Source organism: Hesperophylax consimilis, chromosome 19 (genome assembly GCF_061612785.1).
Source record: "Hesperophylax consimilis isolate HC1 chromosome 19, BYU_Hcon_1.0, whole genome shotgun sequence".
In the NCBI taxonomy this organism is placed as follows: domain Eukaryota; kingdom Metazoa; phylum Arthropoda; class Insecta; order Trichoptera; family Limnephilidae; genus Hesperophylax; species Hesperophylax consimilis.
This window is the reverse complement of record NC_142854.1, coordinates 18,228,559-18,248,368: the sequence shown is the minus strand read 5'-3', so window position 1 is coordinate 18,248,368 and position 19,810 is coordinate 18,228,559. Positions and strand designations below refer to the sequence as shown.

General features: G+C 34.3%; 2 protein-coding genes and 1 long non-coding RNA gene across 6 annotated transcripts in view; 2 read left to right on the top strand and 1 right to left on the bottom strand.

Moving 5' to 3' along the window:
* The window catches only part of Vav (Vav guanine nucleotide exchange factor), a 61,623-nt gene that overhangs the window by 13,911 nt on the left and 27,902 nt on the right, over nt 1-19,810 (top strand). The window contains exons 2-4 of the mRNA XM_089643613.1: nt 8,413-8,588; nt 11,268-11,327; nt 12,411-12,597. Of these exons, the coding sequence (XP_089499739.1) occupies nt 8,413-8,588; nt 11,268-11,327; nt 12,411-12,597 (423 nt within the window). The remainder of the gene's footprint in view (nt 1-8,412; nt 8,589-11,267; nt 11,328-12,410; nt 12,598-19,810) is intronic.
* On the top strand, nt 12,994-15,192 carry LOC149414932 (uncharacterized). Of its 2 annotated transcripts, XR_016303930.1 has the most exons (3): nt 12,994-13,456; nt 13,559-13,845; nt 14,176-15,192. It is a non-coding gene; the product is annotated as an uncharacterized LOC149414932 (long non-coding RNA). The 2 variants fall into 2 exon arrangements; XR_016303929.1 differs by having other exon boundaries at nt 13,559-15,192.
* LOC149414931 (uncharacterized) lies at nt 15,328-17,887 on the bottom strand. 3 transcript variants are annotated; one of them, XM_089643611.1, is made up of 6 exons: nt 17,615-17,887; nt 17,316-17,541; nt 17,081-17,219; nt 16,787-16,855; nt 16,434-16,529; nt 15,328-16,350 (listed from the first exon to the last, which is right to left on the bottom strand). In XM_089643611.1, exons 1-6 carry the CDS (start codon nt 17,839-17,841, stop codon nt 16,058-16,060), a joined length of 1,050 nt encoding a protein of 349 aa, XP_089499737.1. In that variant the 5' UTR covers nt 17,842-17,887; the 3' UTR covers nt 15,328-16,057. The 3 variants fall into 3 exon arrangements, with proteins under 3 accessions (XP_089499737.1, XP_089499736.1, XP_089499738.1); XM_089643610.1 differs by having other exon boundaries at nt 16,434-16,532; nt 17,615-17,885; XM_089643612.1 differs by having other exon boundaries at nt 16,434-16,532; nt 17,081-17,541; nt 17,615-17,882.

Here is a 19,810-nt window from a genome sequence, read left to right as displayed (position 1 = left end):
TAATATTATGTTACATGACATTATTTAGACAAATAAAATAGTAGATAGGTTCCTTATCATAAAAATACACAAAATTATTAGTTACTCAATGACACCGACAATCATCAACGTAAAAATTTAGCTCATCAATTTTTTTATTTAAAAAAAATAAAATTACACTGTAGGTACCTCGTGTAATGTTAAAAATATAAAAAATAAAGTTATTGATATAGTAATGAATCATAATAGCTATGACAATCTTGCGGTATTACAGATTTCAGTTCCTGTAAATGTTTCCACTTGGATTCTTTTATTTTAATTCTATCTTTGTAAAGTTTTGGAATCTATATTATCTTTAACTTTTTCTTAATGTGCCTTATTTTTACGTACGATGTGTCTTTTCCAAACCTCATCGCTAATATTCCCAACGTCGTGACCACAACATGTGTCACACCGATCTTTTTTGGGCATAAAAATACTCATGTTTTCTTTTTTAAACACATTTTCGAAAGTTCTGCAACTCATGGGACTTCCTACATTTTCCTTACAATAATCTAAATAAATATCATACAGTTGAGCCAAGCTTTTGATTATTGGTTCTAAGTACAGCTTTTTGTAGATTTACGACAATAGTGCGATTCGAGTTTTGGAAGATCGTGAAAAAACTTCAGTAATAACATTTTTTTAGAATTTTTCCTGTTGTTCGTCACCTGTTCTGATTCGTCATGGATGACATCGGAATCATTGCCGATTTTGATTTTTCTGCCCAATACCTAACGGTCCATTCCTTAATCCCCAGGGTATTCAAAAACGACATTTTGAAAACTTGGGCTGTAATATTTTCAATGGGCAAAAAATACACCAACGTGCCTTGTCTACGAGAAGCACTTGTTTCCGATCTTCTTTGTTTGGGTTCTTTTTTCATTACATTAGATGCAACAAATTGTTTTCTCTGATCCCAATTTAGTTTTGACCAAAACATTTAGAAAATAGATTCTCTAGAACCTTGGTTAAGTTTGGGACAGTTTGGTAGTTTTGATCGAATGCACATTTTGGATTTGCAAGCTGGACCCATTTGACGAGCTTCTTTAGGCACATCGTGTGCCATGTTGAATTTCACATCTTGCAGTAAACTTCTTCTGTAGCCTAAATAATCTTTCCCTTGCATCCTCAATTTCTTTTTTAATAATCTTGATGAATCTGCGTGTATGTCGCCATCACTCGGCCGATTTGATGGGGATGCTATTATTTCCGAGGGAGATAATATAGTACCTGGTGTAGGAGTACTGTAATCCACCACCTGCATTTCAATTGAAGTTGAATCAACTATAATCTTTTCATTATTTATTATGACAAAAGATGTTGAATTATTATTAATGCCATTAGGTAATATGTTGGCATATGTATTCAGGAGATACCATCGAGATCAACTCCGCACTGTCTTCTGTTGTTGGTGGCTGATTTTGGGAATAATCAAGAAAATTCCAAATTATTTATATCAATGTTTTCTATATTTTCATTTGTAGAACATTCACCAACTTTTTTTCCACTGCCCTGTTTGTCAGATAATGTATTTATTCCGAGTTCTTTGCACATGGCATCAACAAATAACTCATCATCGCTAGAATCGAACATTTTGTTACTGAAATAAAAAATAAAAAAATAATTAATATATTTGTTTCGCTATATACTATTAGTAAAGTAATAGTAAAGTATAATATATAATTATTAGTAAAGTCACAAAAATTAAAAAGGACAAATCAAAAAATAATGAATCAGCGCGTATCTCACGTTTTCCGATACAATGAAACGAATCATTGCGAAGTGTATCAACGCGTAAGTTCATAATGATTAATAATAACGTCTACCGTGTGCACAAAACAATGTTTGCAATATATAATTACTTAGTCTCATAATACATACCTTTTGTAAGACATCCGATGAACAGAAAACTCATAAATTTAAAAAAAACTGTTGTAATCAGCGAAATAACGTGTTGCGGCAATGACTGTTGGTCAACGACTGAGATAGGCGATGATTTTACCCAAACGGAAGGCAAATGAGATGCGCGGTGATACTATTTTCGTTGTAGGACTATTTCCTTACATTGAAAAAATCCTATAATAATCCCAACGATGTAGGTTTATGACCGCCGTCGAATGGCATTTCAGGATGACTTACGCGGTGATGTTACATACGCGGTGATGGAATGCCGTCGACGTTATGCAATTTGATTCTTAAAAAAGCCGCGGGGAAATCTTATCTTCAAAATCTTGAAGATGATGAACGAGATTTTACATAATCGGAGATAATAACATAATTATTCTTCTAAAGTTCGTGTTTAATTGATCACATAATTGGCGCTTTTGCAATTCTTACGGTTACGGCACGAATGTAACAAAACGTATGTTCTTTATCACAATAATGCTACAGCTCTTACACGTTACATAATAGTTTGTACGAAAGAGCCGTTGAAAATGAAACAAATGATTTACGTATGTGATTATTATCATACATCTCCCTCACACGTATTCAAGAAATGAAACAAAATTGAAATTATAAAAAAAATCCAATAACCAACTACTACGTAGAGTGGAAGGTACTCTCAGTATCGCCCTTGCTTAGGACCACCATTTTGACTTTGGCCGTGTTTGGTGACCATATCTGAATAGCCAAGTACTTCCCCACCTTCCTCTTCCCCTCTCCTTACCCTCCTCACTACCTTCAGCCCCACAACATACCCCGATTGGGGAAGCCGTAGTCTCACTGGCTCCAGAAAAGTTGGGAGTAGTTGGGACTCTTGTGCGGTTTCATATAAAAAAAACGGTGACCGGATAAATTATCACAATGATAATTCATCACATCTTTAAAAAGTTATATAAAGTCATGGAAAGTGGTGAAACAAAAGCTTTATTAACTAGGTTAAGTAGATTAGGTTAAGTTAAAAAAAAAATTTCATTGTTTCTAATGACTCTATATCACTTTTTAAAAGTGTGTTGAATTGTCACTGTGTTGAGTTCAGAGATGTGCAAAATGGGTGCCCAAAACCATTTGAAATGCAAAATGGAAATGGGTCAAAACTTTTCCATTTGAAAATGCAAAATGCAAAATGGTTTTTAGAAAAGCATTTCAAATGCAAAATGCAAAATACCTATTTTCAAAATGCATTGAAAATGCAAAATGGTTTCTCAGGTCAAACAATTAAAATAATTATAGAATTTTTAAACAATTTTGTCATTTAGTAATGGACATCAATGTAGAACAAATATATTACATGATGGTAAATCCAAAAACACCACGACTACAGATTATGAAACCACAAAAAATTTACGCGGGACTAATGTTGCCAACGTAAAAACATAGAAACTGCTATCTAACATTTAATATTACAGCGTCATGGCCCCATGTTCAGTATTTGAATCAGTATTTTTTGTAATGGTATCACTCAATTGCCAGGGCTCCTACCAGGGAGCAACTTGACAAATGTAAATTATCTCTCATAGCGAGGTTGAGGACCGACTGATATTTGGGGCTTATGAAAAAAAGATGAGTGGAGATGGTAGGAAGAATGTTGCAAAAAAGCATTTAAAATGGAAAATGCATTGAGAAAAGCATTTAAAATGCAAAATGCAAAATGGTTTTTAGAAAAGCATTTAAAATACAAAATGGAAAATACCCATTTTGCATTTTGCATTTCCATTTGAAATGGATTTATTTGAAATAAAGCACATCTCTGGTTGAGTTATTATGGAACCAAAAAAACTACCATTGAATATTTTTTATTAACAGTGGGCTTATTGCCATGTGGCAATTTTTACCAACCATCCCATTTATGTAATTTGAATTTAATAATGAAACAGTAGCATTAACAGAGTGTTATGAATATAGATAATAGAAACAAGGGGAGATGGGCCATGAACCATTATTAGTATGAAAGCACATGCGCAATGCGTGTCCCAAACATTGTTCATCCATATTATTGTAAATCACATCTATACACAGCGGCGCCCTGCCTTAATTTGTACCTACGCACCAATTGCATAATTTTCACTAGCTCTGTCACTTAGCTTGGCGACAGTCGACTCGCTTATATGTCATATTTCCCTTTGTTTCTATTATCTATGGTTGCTGAGAATAGTTACATTGACCTAGAAGTTCTAGATTGAAAAGCTGTTCAAAGTTCATAATGCCAGAGCTCACCAATCAAGGTGAAAAGCTGTAGCTCGTCCAAGTCGACAGTATCGAATTATTATTGATGTGAAATATCTTTTGACTCTTGCGTGGCAAGCATTACAAGACGGGCTTGCATGTAACGACACTTAAGCCACCCTCGTGATTCATCGGCTCTTTCCAGCTGGCCCCCAAAACTCTGTGCAAGGAATGTCCATCGAAGTGTAAACTTTGTTTCGTTGTCCTGGAGCTGATAATAAGAATAATAATTTGGATGATTTGTATAGCGCCTTTTTTTTGCAAAATCACCTCAAGGGCGCTGTACAAATAAATTATACATTTCTGCAATGATGTATGTTATTATTAAGTATAGACTAGTAAAACTATTATCAATTTATGTCTAACAGATTGCACCCACCGGTTTGTCGATCACTGATATCTTTCTTCTTATAATCTCAAATATCTTTCTTCATTCCAAAGTAAAGTTTGTTGTTCTGCAAGTAAGACTTTCTGTAGCAAGAATATTTTTCTTTCTGTTGTGTTCCCACAAACAGTTCTCCAACTCGTTGTGGAAGGAGATTATAAATAATTGGTTCTTTGTGATAGATCAGGGATTTATTAATACTTCGCGTATTACAATGGTGACTCGATAGTCGACCTAACTAGAAGCTGGCTAAATGAGATCTGGGAACAGTAAGTTTGTCTGGGAGCATTCTCACTGGCCCTGGCGACTACTGGATACTAGCTGCCATCTTACGGACTTCCACGCAAGCTCTTTGCACTGCCCTCTATGAGTGCAACTGTGAAGCTCAACTAACTCACTTCTCATTACATTCTATTTTATTATTTCATAATTGAAGACAATATTAGCGACTTTCTAATGAAAAATCAGGAAAAGATTCGGTCGCATCGAAGAATGACTGAAATTCCTAGATGCTACTGAATCTTTTTCCTATATTTCTATTTCATTTTGAGTCACTAATAATATCTTTAATGATTAAATATTACTATTTGAGGTTTTACTCAACTAACACATCCAGCATTTTTGGGTCATATATGACCCGGCGTCCATATTTTTTAATCTTTCTTTTAACCATTCTGAAAAACTTGCTTTTTTGACGTTAGAAAGAGAAATAATAATGCTTTCCAGTTTGTCTTAATATTTATACTGCGTGCTACTAAAAAAATTTTAAAATAACAAAAATTAATAATTTATTATTTTTAATGAGAAACTAATGTTTATAATACAAGGTTTTATGCATAGCACAAAGGATAACAAATTATTATAAGCAATAATTAGTCGCCTGAAATATCAATACAAATTGAAAATATCTCACGAGTAAAAGTAACTGCCGCCGATAGGAATTGAACCCGCACCTTCTGATGTCCGGTCAGATGCTCTGATACCACTGAGCCACATCGGCTTATTTCCAACACGCCAAATAATTCAATATGTACTAGTACTTCAATCAACAATTACTGCTTATTATATTTTTTCACCTCCAAACAACCAACTTTTTTTTTTTATTGCTTATAATAATTTGTTATCCTTTGTGCTATGCATAAAACTTTGTCTTATAAACATTAGTTTATCATTAAAAAATAATATTATTTGACAAGTCAAAATATTTCACCAACAAATGTAGATATAATATGTCTCAACACCATCTAGTGGCAAATTTAGCACTAACAAAGCCTTTCCTACAAAAATAAAATTGAGCACCTAACCGGACATCAGAAGGCGCGGGTTCAATTCCCGTCGGTGGCATTTATTTTTACTCTGGACATATTTTCGATTGTATTGATATTTCAGGCGACGAATTATTGCTTATAATAATTTGTTAATAATTCAAATTTTGCGTCGCTATCGCGACAGTCGGTTTAACTTAAAAATTATTTCTTAATTTTTATTATATGAACAAGATAATAGTGAAGCTACAGTTTTCTCAAAACAAATCGAATGTGTTTTCGATATATCGAGTTCTCTCAATTTGTCTACGATTGGAGTAAAAAATTAATCGAAAATGCCATTAGCGTTTTTGACAACATTTTTCATTATTTGTATTATTACTATTAGTACTATTTAGAAATAGTAATGTTTATTTTAAATGCATACACCGGAAAGATAATTTTATCCAGTTTCTAAAACAGTATTTATTTTTACGGATACTTAAAAAATAAGTTGTATATAGCGCATTTGGTGACCGGGTACCTCATCAAAATGACAGTTCAACACACCTACAAAAAATGATATAAAGTCATGAAACAAAAACTAGGTTAAATAGGTTACATAGGTAACTATTTAACCTAGTTTTTGTTTCATCACTCTTAATGACTCTATATCACTTTTTAAATGTGTGTTTAATTGTCGTTTTGATGAAATATCGTAACCAGCGCATTTGAAATAAACAGAAAACATTGGAAACTGAACAAAAGTGTTGAAAGTACTGAAGGATATATCAAATATAAATATTTTCACCAAAGTCATCAATGTTTTCTTGAGTATTATTATGGTATTTCTTCATTGAAAAATTATTCGTTTACGATACAACTTAACCGCATTGTAATATATTTATTTGTGTATATTTTAACAACAATAAAAGAATTGTTTTATTATCGAAAATATAAAAACTTATTTACTTACATTATACAGGGTTTTCCAATAAGAGGTGTTATTTTGATATTCAACCGTAAAAGATCAATGGTTTCGTTGCTTGTGTGGCACGTAGCGCCGTCTTGTTGAAAGTAAACGTTGTCCAGATCAATACCATCCAATTCCGGCCATAAAAAATCATTAATCATCTCTCGATAGCGCAATCTCTTCACCGTAACTGTTGCTCCAGCCTCATTTTCGAAAAAGTAAGGTCCAATGACTCCGCCGGACCATAAACCGCACCAAACAGACACACGTTGAGTATAGAGAGGCTTTTCAACAATAACTCTTGGGTTTTCCGAGCCCCAGATGCGACAATTTTGCTTGTTGACGAAGCCACCGAGGTGGAAATGGGCCTCATCACTCAAGATGTTTTCTATTTGATTCACTCAAGTAATCATTTGATTCACTCACTTGATAATTTCAATGCATTGTTGAAGCGTGTATCGTTCCATTTTTATTAATGGCGTAGTTTCTACTTGTCAAATGTCAAAAAATGACAGCTTCAAAAGTAACATCTACCGAAATAGCAGGCTATTCAAAATAACACCTCTTATTGGAAAACCCTGTATTTCCTTCAATAAAAATCAATTTCTATGTTTCACATCTGCCACGTGTCCCGTGGTGGCTATTGTTTTTTTAAAATTATTAGTTAATGAGCAGGCAGCATTCTACTGACGTGCTCGAATTTAATTTCACAATAATTCAAACTTTTCGTCTCTCCAAATGAGAATCCAATCGAGCTTTAACCTCTGGAAAAACCGTTCACACACCAGTGACTAGAATTTTTTCCCGCCGACAAGCCGTTGATGCGCTGCTGGCATTGGAATTTCACCCTGATTAGAATTTTTTGATATGCGAAAGTGCAAAAAATTTTTTAACAGAATCGCTTGCACTTGAAACACTTGAGAGTTTATTTTTGATTTCCCTCACAAAGGGTCTGTTGTTCGAAACGTTAAATTGATTTATATTAGTAGCGTGGTTGACATGTGGTGAGAGTTTGTTCCATGCTTCCACTACTATATTTACAAGGACGTGTTTCCTAGGATTGAATACTGTTAGGTTCGTGGATTTGAGGGCTCCCAGCGAGGGGGGTGTACAGTGCCGGCGACTAGCTCTGTGGTCGGCAAGATGGACAACTCCACTTCAGGTGTGGATCGTCAAACGGACTTATGTTTCTGGACCTACCTTTTGCTGGAAAGGGTTCACGTCACCTTCAGTTACCAAATGAAAGAAGTATTGTAATACAACGGGTGGCACATGGCATCACAATATGAGACAGACAGTAATAGTATTAAACAGCACAAAACATGGGTGATAAACATCTTAGCATTATCCTATCTAATTATCCTGTCTTTTTTGAGGTGTCCTCACCTGAATATTTTTTGTATACTTGGAACATCAAACTGTTTAAAGATTTAATATGGTCTTTATGATGCATTTCTAAATTATCTCGAGTCGTTTTATGTGATTTGATGCCACTGGACCCCAATTCTTTTATTCCAAATGACTGTGGCAGTATTATAAATATTGTTAGGTGTTTACTCGTGTGGCCAGTAGTGGATAGTGTTTTTGCGCAATAACTATGACCTATGTTTGTTTGTGCGCAGTTCCTGTGTCTGCGCAACATCCGCGTGTTCCTGAAGGCGGCGCACGAGCGGCTGCAGCTGCGCGAGGCCGACCTGTTTGACCCGTCCATGCTGTTTGACCTGAGCAACTTCCACCGAGTGCTGTGCACGCTGGCCAAGCTCAGCCAGTGTCCAAAGGCCAATACCCGCGGCATTCAGTGAGTACTTCCTTCTTCTTCTGGTGTTCTGACTGTTTGACCTGAGCAATTTCCACCGGGTTAAAATAGCATCAAAATGATAAAATGCATTGGGTAACTGAGTCACCCTAATATCTTTGAAGATGGCGAGTGCAAAACCTCAGGGCCTCTTGTGTGGAATTAATATTTAAAAATTCGTCAATAATCATGTCTTTGTTTTTGACTCATTTTGTTAAAAGGTATTTTTATACATGCCTAAATGCAACACCTTTTAAATTACATCCATTTATTCAGAATATGCCTGTATTTAATTATTTTACAAGCAATAATTATTCGCCTGAAACACTCATCCACATTGAAAAATCTCCTGATAAAAGATACATGACGCCAACGGGACTCGAACCCGTATCCCTTCGATTTCCGGTCGACAGCTCTGACTACTGAGCTATGGCGGCTTATCTCTTATCTGCGAAATAATTCAATATATACTAGTGTTTCATTCAACAATTACTGCTTGTTACATTTTTTTCACCTGAAAACAACCAACTTTATTTTATATGAGAAAGGCATTGTAAGTGCTAAACTCTCTCACTAGATGGCGTCGAGACAAATTGTCTACATTTTTAGGTGAAATACTTGAACTTGTCAAATATTAATTATTATTTTTTTGGTAAACTAATGTTTAAGACAAGATTTTTTATGCATAGCACAAAGGGTAACAATTATTTTACAAGCAATAATTATTCGCCTGAAACGTCTTTTATCTTTTATCACGAGATTTTTCAATGTTGATGAGTGTTTCAGGTGAATAATTATTGCTTGTAAAATAATTGTTACCCTTTGTGCTATGCATAAAAAATCTTGTCTTAAACATTAGTTTACCAAAAAAATAATAATGCCTGTATTTGTTGATAGTACATAATCTATTTCGTTGAATAAGATAAAATATTTTATAGACATACGAAACACTTTGTAGTGCGCGCCTGCAATATTTTTACTTATCTAGGTTTCAAAATGAACCGCCTATAATATATGCACAGCAATAAAGTTACAATCTAAGTATAGTACGTTTTTGAAATTTCAGATTTAACTTTACCAATTACAAACATTAAAAGTTACACTTCACATATTACGAATATAAAATATTTTTTAGTAATCACATTCAGTTATGTGTGAAATAAGTATCGTTTGTTTCAAATATTTAACATTTAAGTGCCTTGAGGTGATTTTTCACAAAAACGGCACAATATAAATTATTCAGTTATTATTATTAACCCATCGGCTACCTGCCGCCAAGATTGGGGGGCTGCACTTTTTACGCATCGGCATATTGCCCGCCCCACTGGGGCGACCAAAAATTTTTCCACATACTTAGATAGTTCACAATAAAATTATAATCTATATAAAAGCATAAAAAGTGTTTAATTTGGGGAAATATGGGGTGCAATACTGCACGGTAATAATCCTTTTCAAGTATGCACAGATGCACAAATAAAAATTCATATACCGATGGGTTATGCTTGTATTTAGTGTTTTTTTTTTTAATTTCCTGCTTTCATTGTTTTCCCACATTCACAGCTTTTTTTCAACAGGTCTCTTCAAAAACGATAGATGGAGGTTTCACTGTATTTAAAGTTTGTCATAATTTGAGGATAATATAAATAAAATTGCTGAATTAATTATTTCATTAGCTAATAAAATCAACACTATTTTTTTGTCTACCTAAAATCGTTAAAACTTTTGCACCTTTAGTTCTTTGGAGCACCTTCCATTGAAATTCGAGTAGAGTAATGATCTAAGAACTTTCCAATCTATAACCACTGAAAGTCTAACATCGGTTTACCACGCGATAGTACAATCAAATCTCCAATACGCTGTAGTCAGCTGGGGAGCTGCATACAAAACAAATCTACTTCCTGCTGAAATACGGATGTTTACAACGTCCTGATTATTAAAAAAATATTGAAAAAACCAAGAGATTATCCAACACACCTAATTTTTTATGAGTTTAATGTATAAAAATTCAATGATCTTCTCCGAAAAAACATAAGAATTCAAATAATAAAATAAAAACAAAATCACAGCTTTTTAACTGAAAGTCGTACTAGTCAAAAACATATATTTCCAGCACAAAAATGTAACACCACTTTTGCTCAACATCATTACACATATCTAGGGAAAAAATACTTCAACAGCCTACCTGAAAATATCAGAACAATACAAAACGATAAACACCTACTAAAAGCAATTAAAGTGAAGTTCAATGTAAAAATACCAAAATGATGAAACTATTTTTGTAATTAATTATAAATTTTGTTCATTTTCATATATTTTTTAATATTCATATTTCCTTAAATCATAATTACAAACACTAAATATTCTTCATCTTGATGCTCATCACTCTTTTAAACACAAGCGCCAGCTTCTAGAGACGAGGAACATTAAAAAATCAAAAGCATTGAAAACTAATTTTATGAATTATTTTATTTTACATAAATTATTATACTCTGTAAATTGATTAATAATTTAGTAAAGAAAAAAAAATTCAAAACGAAGAAGTTTTCGGTGCAGATCATACAAACTTTAACCACAGAATTCCAGCTTTGCAACCAAAAATATCATATTTGAGACATGTATGGAGTAGGCTATCAATGGCATTTACAAGGTTAAAATATAATGTTTGTTTTTTATTAATTACAGGAGCTTCTCTGCGCAGCGAACGCTATCTCAGGAAGACATCTATAAAGATCTGCAATCTATGTGAGTACCAACACCAACCTTTATCCAGATGAATCTATTTGTTTGCTGGCTGTATTGATCGTATGTAACAGAAACAAAGAGATATATGTCGCCCAGCTATGACCAAAGTGCACAGACTATCGAAGCGGCTATGAAAGGCGGGGCGCCGCTGTGCGCAGGTGCGATTTGCAGTGTGTACGATGTTGGGGACATTTATTGTGCACACGGTTTCATAATAATAATGGTTCATTGCCCATATACCTGGTTTCTATTATCTATGGCACTGGTGCTTTCTCATAAGGTTTTCAAGATATCGGAAAAGGAAACTTCCCTTTTCATATCTTTATCTGTTGAACTCCTCAGGCTAATTTGATCGCTTTTGGTAACAATTGATGTGGTCTCATAAAAATCGTTGTCTTCCTTACTGTCATATGATCGAAACGGTGTTAGAAAGAGAAAACATCACGCTTTATATTCAAATCTAGAAGTTAACCACAGAAGAATTAAAATGTGCACTAGTATGAAACCTAAGGTTCCGACCACAATTTGAAAAAAGATTATGAAACTTTTAAATTTGAATTTTTTATTCATTATTTTCTTATGAAATGACAATAAAAGATAGGTGACGATAACGTTTGTAATATATTTGTCTAATAATCAGCAATTTTAGTTACAAAAAACGTGAGGTGAGCCGTGTCTAATTTTTTAATGTTTTAATCAAAAAATTTAGTATTTCAAAAATGATAACTTTCATTCAAAGGCAGTGTTTAGTTTTCGGATACATTCAGAAATATTTAATTTATTTGGATTTTATCGCAAATATCTTTTTTCAACCCTGATAAATTCCCATACAACTTATGCAGTTTGTTCCCGTTTAACCTTTACACCGCCCGAGCACATACATGTTTGCGCGAATATACCATGTCCCCAGCGCTACGCACATTCATGTATGTTTTCATAGAATGCCACAAAAAGTGCGGCGCATATCCTTTATTGTATACACAGCAAGAACGCTTGAATCATGAAAAGTTACTTTTTGCTGAATGATAATATATAGTTCCCCAAAGAAAATAATTTCCAAGCAATGCAATCTTACAAAATCAGGGCTGATGCTGCTGATGTAGACACCACGGCACTCCTGCCCGCGGACGAGGAGGCTGCCAATTCCTCGGACTCGGCAGTGTCGCCCTGGGTGCACTTCAAGATACCCAACGTGGCTCCCTCGGAAGAGAGAGTGGAAGCCATATACGAGGATCTCTGCTATATCCACGTACCGGCCATTAGACCAGAGGTTCATTGGAGCTGATTCCAAATTTCAATTTGAATGTTACTTTGTTTTTAGATTTTATTTGCAGTTGGTCCATAGATGATTCAAAATTAGAATTCCATATTATTTATTTGCAATTGTTCCATAGATGATTCGAGATTAGAATTGTTTGTTATTTTATTTGCAGTTGTTCCATAGATAATTCGAAATTCGAATTGTTTATTATTTTATTTGGAGTTGTCCCATAGATGATTCGAAATTAGAATTGTTTAATATTTTATTTGCAGTTGTTCCATAGATGATTCGAAATTATGATTATTGTGTAAATTTTTTTTATTAACTGTTGATTTTATATTTTTTTTTTGGCAAAGTTGTTCTCATAATCTTTTTAATTTGCAGTTGATGCTTAGGGTGGGTTTTTTCATTTACCGAGAATGCTAAATGCAATGCTAATTGTAAAAGTAAACAGTAAAAGTCATAGAAATGAGTTTTTTCATTTGACATTTACCGTTTACTTTTACCTACAATCTTACAGCTAGGCAACCGTGCTGTAAATGCTAATTGTAAAGTAAAAAATGGCTGCCATTGCCGAAGTGACAGTTCAAGAGTTTAGAGGTTATTTTTTGTTGTAGCTATTTGGCGGTATTTGCTATTATATATTACCAATATTACTTAACAAAATGTTTGCAACAAGTGACAGTTCTTCAAGTTCTGATGATGAAGTTGTAATGAATATGACGCGACGTGTTAAGCGACATAATATACGTCGGAACATGTATCTAATGGAAGATCATGATTTTATTTGCCGATTTCGTGTCAATAAGGAAACTGCTCGACTTTTAACTACATTAATCGCAGATATGATATGTACTCCCACCGATATGTAAGTAATGGTTAATAAAATGAAATTACAAACATTTTTACAACAATTTATTCAAATTACATCACGTAAATAGAATGATAATGACTTTCTTTCTCTCCTTAGGAATAATGCTGTCAAACCATCTGAACAGTTGTTACTGGCTTTGCGGTTTTATGCAACTGGTTCAATGCAAAGAGTACTTGGGGACATTGCAAATGGACACAAAAGTACAGTATGTAAAATAATTTTCAATGTGTCAAAGGCGATAGCGTCACTCAATAAAAACTTTATATCAATGCCCAGAAGTGACGCTGGAATGTTAGAGAATAACAGAAAGTTTCATAGATTGGCCAAATTCCCAAATGTTATAGGAGCCATCGATTGTACCCATGTACCAATAACATCTCCAGGTAAATAAGCTTTTCGTGTTTTTATTTAACTGTAATAAGTAAGATTAAGAAAGGGCCCTCAGATGGTTTGGGCATGCAGAGCGAATGAATGAAGAAAGAAGGAAAAGAAAGGAAAGGAGAACATATGACGCAAATGTGAATGGTGAAAGAAGTCTGGAATGCCCGAGGAAGACGTGGCACGATCAAGTGAATCAGATACTTAATTCGGGCCATGTCAGGAGTCAGAAAAATAGATGAGTATGTATGAATGTAAATGAGACAAAACAGTAATATTTGGTTTTCGCATATATTTATGCAATTGGAATATACTACAATATTTTATAATTTCAGGTGGAAATACTGCGGAGTTATACAGAAACCGTAAAGGTTATTTCTCATACAATGTCCAAACAATTTGTAATGCTGATCTACTAATTTTGGATATTGTATGTAGATGGCCAGGAGCTAGCCATGACAGCACCATTTTTAATGCTAGCAACATTAAAGGCAGGTTGGAGAATGGAGATTTTGGAAGCAACGTAATTTTGGGAGATGGGGGTTATGGCGTGCAGCGCTACCTTTTAACACCTCTTAGGAATCCAATTACACCAGGGCAGGAACTATACAATAGATGCCATATTCGCACCAGAAATCCAGTAGAGCGTTCGTATGGTGTCTGGAAGAGACGTTTTCCCTGCATTGCGACCAATTTAAGATTAAATCAAAACAGAATCGAAAGTGTCATACTTGCCACCGCAGTTTTACACAATATTTGTTTAAAAAAGAACATTCCTGAGGTAGATCCGGAAATGTATGTTGATCTCGACAGATTCCGAATGGATAACAATGAAGGCGGTGGCAGCGGTGCGCCCACCACCTCTGGAAGCAATGCTAGGGAAGCACTCATTCATTCCTATTTTGACCACTAAGTATTTATTCCTTGTATCCATAATATTTATATACATAGATAACTACTTTCTTACAGTTTTCCATCAATAGACCCTTTGCAGGTTTTCATTTACATAAACTCATTAGAAATTGGAGAAGAAGTTGGATATAGAGATGTATAAATGTGGAGGAAGCAAGGGAGGTTTATATGGGCATTTGTGTAGAGCTGTCCTCTCTGCCTACCCCAAGAGGGAAATGGTGTGTATTGTGTATGTATGTATGTATAATTTTGTTTCAGGTTGGCTGCCAGAGACACAATATGAATCAACTTGTAACTCATGTGCAGTGTGCACATGATATGGAATAAACAAGGAATTGAAATGATGGACTTTTTCAAAAATATAATTTTTATTTAAGAAGTTGTAGGACTTATGTAGGAAAATTATTATCTTTAAGTAACAATTATATGTTTATAATTTATTAATGCTCCTTATTAATGAAAATATACATAGTTAAAACTAATACATAAATTACTTTTAAATCTGGAGAAACGCATATGAAACATATATAAATGAACTACAAACGGGTAACAATCACCAAACAAAGTAATCAAAAAGCTATTTAACTTCAAACCCAGAAAGTCCACAAAAAAATACATATGGAAACAAAAACTTTAAGAAAACTATATTATGAATATAATACAAAATAAATTCATACATTCAAATACAGAATTCAATAAAACGTCCAAGTACACACACTTAACCATACATACTCACTATAGGGGGGGGGCAACATATATAATTGCCTTTCAGACAACATTGAAAAGGAAAAAAAGTGTAGGTACATTTAAAAAAAAAAAGTTTATTTTTATGCTGAATCAGCAAAACACTGAAAGTGAGTAATATTGTTATTGCTTAACTTATGTTTGGATGAACAAACTCCCACTTAGCATCAAACAAAATAAAACTATAAAGAACTACGTTAAGGAAATCAAATCAAAGTAATATCGGAAGAAGACCTCTCTAGCATATTCAAAACAACAACATAGTCCTTGAAAACATATTCAAACATACATAGTCCCCCTCAGAACAGGATCTCCTAGTGAGGAGGACTTCAACAATCTGCGTCGTTTTTATGTATATATATTTCACATATACCCTACAAATGTAATTAATAATATAGAAACTAAATAAAATATTCAACAAATTTGACAGGATACCCATTTTAAATTTTTAAAAAAGTAAGTATGTATTCTTTCAAAAGTGTATATTATTCAATGTGAAAGAGACGATCAAACATGCTGCTGAAATGGAAAATTTGGAAATAGAAAAAAACATGCTCCAGATTAACTATTTAATTGTTTTTCTAAAATAAGTATTTCTAACATCTTTTTCTTTTTTTCGAATTCTAAATTTTCAATTTCTAGTTTCCTTTTCTTTTCCAAATCTTCAATTTCTACTATCCTTTTCTTTTTTTCAAATTCTAAATTTTCCATTTCAAATTTCTTTTTCTTTTTTTCAAATTCTAACACTTCTAGCTCCATTTTTATTTTTTCCTCCTTCAACTGGATTAAAGATGGGCATACAGACAGGCTTGTCTGTTTCGGGGGTGTTTTTTTTTGCAACCTTTTGGGAATATCTGCAACAAGAATAAACGTTCCTATTTTATTTATTGGATTCATAAATCAATTCAAATTTTTATCGATTAATGTTTCCACTTACTTCTCCGAGGAGTTTCAGCTATACCTTCTTGGTTTGTGTTATCTGTCTGGTCCACATCTATCGTAAAGAGCTGCTGACCATCCATCCCAGGATTCACTTCTGAAATCAAATAATAACTATGTAGGTACTCATGTATTATGCAATCTGGCGGAGAAATAGTTTCCTGGTTAAAGAAATTATGACAGTTATTGGGAGCAAGTCTTTAACGGGATAGTTGCTAATTGTAGATTGCAATTTGTGGGTAACTAAATCAAATGTGTATCTGCTTGGCCATAGGGACCTCAAGCATTTACAGAACATATCTATAATACGTACATATTTGTTAACATACATTAAATGAGAAAATGTATTACCTGAACCCATGAGCTCCTGTACTATTAATAACTTTTCTGGATTTAATGTATTGACGTTCTTTGATGTGGCTGAAAAGATAATTAATATTTATATAAAAACCATACCGGCTTATTTTTTTCAGACATAACTTTTGTTGAAAGTTAAACTTTATATAAAAATAACCGTATAACAATATATGACATAATGAGACAACAGTATTCATCACCACCACCGCACCGTGGCAAGAGATAATTGACACATGAGTGTACCCACACCACTTCATCAACCTATACATTTGGAATATAACAACTTACAATCTCCATCGTATTTTGAAGAAATCCCCACAATGGATTCCTTCATAATGCTAGACACCCACTCCGAAGTGTCCGACATTGGCGGAAGGGGAGGTCCACCGCCTGTTTGTTGCCGAGACTGCCTTTGCTTTCCAGCTTCCTAAAATATACAAAACATACATTTTTTCAATAATAAACAAGTGAAATCATCATGAATAAATGAGTGATAATATCAAATGATTAGTGATTGTAATACCTTTCTAGCAACACGCTTTATATACTCCCACTTATATTTCAACTGTTTTGTTGTCCGTAATATGTTTGTTGACGCATTAAACTCACTTGTCAACGTGATCCAGGCTTTTTCCTTGTCATGTGAGCCCAATGCGTCAGTCCTTTTACACAAAATTACGGATCCATATTTTTGAATTAAGTTTTTTAGCAAGTCTATCTCCCTCGCCGAAAAATTGTTTCCACGTTCGCTGCAAAGATGTATACATTAGTTATGTATTGAAAAATAACTATTAATACTGATATAATTGAATTTTTACTTACTTTTCGCTAACCACACTCATTATTATCGCAAAATTTACAAACAAAACACAAGCGACGCGGCTACAGACAATGCAATTCACGGAATGTTGACATTTGTTGTGTGTGTGTTGCCACATGAAAAAATATATGAACAGTTCCCAATACGAAAATGTGGGAATTAGATTAGTTATCATGCTGTCATCCCTGTTTACCTTTACTTTCGCAGTTGGCGTCGTGAAAAAACTCATTTTGCCGTAAATGTCAACTGCACTGCTAAAGTAACTGCAAACTGTACAGCTAAAAGTAACGGTAAATGAAAAAACCCACCCTTAGAATGTAATTTTATAATACAGTAATGTTTTTAGCAATGTTATATTATATTATTATTTTATCCAAATTGATGTGTTCATAGACAATTTAATGCGTGGTAATTACAAGGGAACGGATATTGCATAAAAAATGTGTAATTGTGTAAATTCATATTTTGGCCGTATTTTGTCATTAATTTCATGGGTTTCTGCATATTTTACCCAAATTCTGCGTGAAATGGCAAACTGAGAAAAAATATTACATCCAACAGATTCATTGAAGAAATGGCCATCGACTTAAAGGGATCAAGCACTAATGAAGGGCCGTTTGCTAATAAATACTCAAATATTGTCCAGTGAAAGGAGTTGTATGTCTTTATATTTGAACTAACGTCAACTGTGTTTGACTGTTGAATCTGGGAAACTCCAGATTTGACGTAATGTAGGTGCGCGTCAGTCTTGCCAGTATGGTAAAACTCTGTGCGTTTTTATACCGCTCTTCAAACATCAGCGAATCAGACACAACCGAGCTATTCGAACATCTGACCGATACTATTGACGATCTCCTGCCCTGCTACCCTTCGGCCGAGTTTGTGGTTCTGAGGGACTTTAATGTTCATAACGAACCATGGTTGAAGTTCTCTGGATCAACAAACTCAGCTGGACGACAGGCGGAATCCTTTGCCCTTTGCCACGGATTGGAGCAAATGTTTCAGGAGCCCACAAAGGTTTCTGATGATTCACCGTTACAATCTGTTAGACCTGTTTCTAACCACTGTGCCACATGGATACCGGATTGAGGTCACAGCACCTTTGGGATCGTCCGACCACTGCCTGGTGACGACATCAATCCCTGTTCACTTCAGACCATCAAACGAGAGGCTGAAGAGAAAACTGTGGTACTCTCAGATTGGTTTGGTCTGCGGGCACATTTTAATGCATTCCCGTGGTCAGCTGTTTTCAGACTTCGGATCCTTCATAGATTCCCCTACCTTAACAGGCAGATTGCAATCTTTAGAGCACAGGCGTCGGGTAAGTATGCTGTCCTTGTTCTACCAGAATTACAATGAAAGATGCTCCGAGGAACTAGCGTCATTGATCCCTTAAGCATCGGTGCATAATCGGGAAACACTCCAAACGCGCGCCCAACATTTGTACACGGTTGACATCTGTCACGTGAGAACTCGGCTGTGGAACGATTTGCCGGCCTCTGTGTTTCCTCCCTTCTACAACACGGGTCTCTTAAGAGAAATCATTTTCCTCGGAGCCTCCTGTGTGGATTCAATGTAAAAAAAAATTCAAGTCACAGTAGGATAGGATAGTGGAGTGGTCGTTTTTAATATTTCACATTTTTTTAATGAATGATCCGTTCCCTTATCATCATGCCATCATAATATAAAATCCAAGTATGCTATAATTAGTAATTTATTGTATGTAGCTAAGTATAATATATCATACTCCATCTTAGTACTGACTAGATATTGGCTGGAAATCAATTCATTGTGTCCTTCGATGCGTTACTGAATTTATGATGAATCAGACTGATTTAATTCATTGCTGCAGTCACATGTTATCTATTGAAATAAGTGGTTTTTGTGAAGGAAACGAGTATATTTGGTGTCAAAATCTAATGCTAATCTAAAAATATCCAGAAAAGAAGTTGCAAATCAAACGTATTTGAATTGACTAAATGTTGTGAGTCAGACTGAATTGATTAAATTGGATATTGTGAATCAATCTGAATTGATTTACTATAAATTGTGAATAAACCCTCGCTAATCATTGTCACTCAAACTGATTTAATTCAATAGACACTGTGCATAACACTGAATTGAGGCACTACACAAATGAGTCACTCTGAATTCATTCAGTAGTTCGAATTAATCACACTGAATTGATTCATTATTTC

What these genes read in the sequence shown, in the direction of transcription:
- LOC149414931 (XM_089643610.1), bottom strand. Translation starts at nt 17,841, where the DNA reads ATGAGTTTTTTCACGACGCCAACTGCGAAAGTAAAGGTAAACAGGGAT. An exon ending in ATGAGTGTGGTTAGCGAAAA is followed by an intron (nt 17,542 to 17,614) that starts GTAAGTAAAAAT and finishes ACATCTTTGCAG; the next exon opens with CGAACGTGGAAACAATTTTT. An exon ending in TAAAGCGTGTTGCTAGAAAG is followed by an intron (nt 17,220 to 17,315) that starts GTATTACAATCA and finishes TGTATATTTTAG; the next exon opens with GAAGCTGGAAAGCAAAGGCA.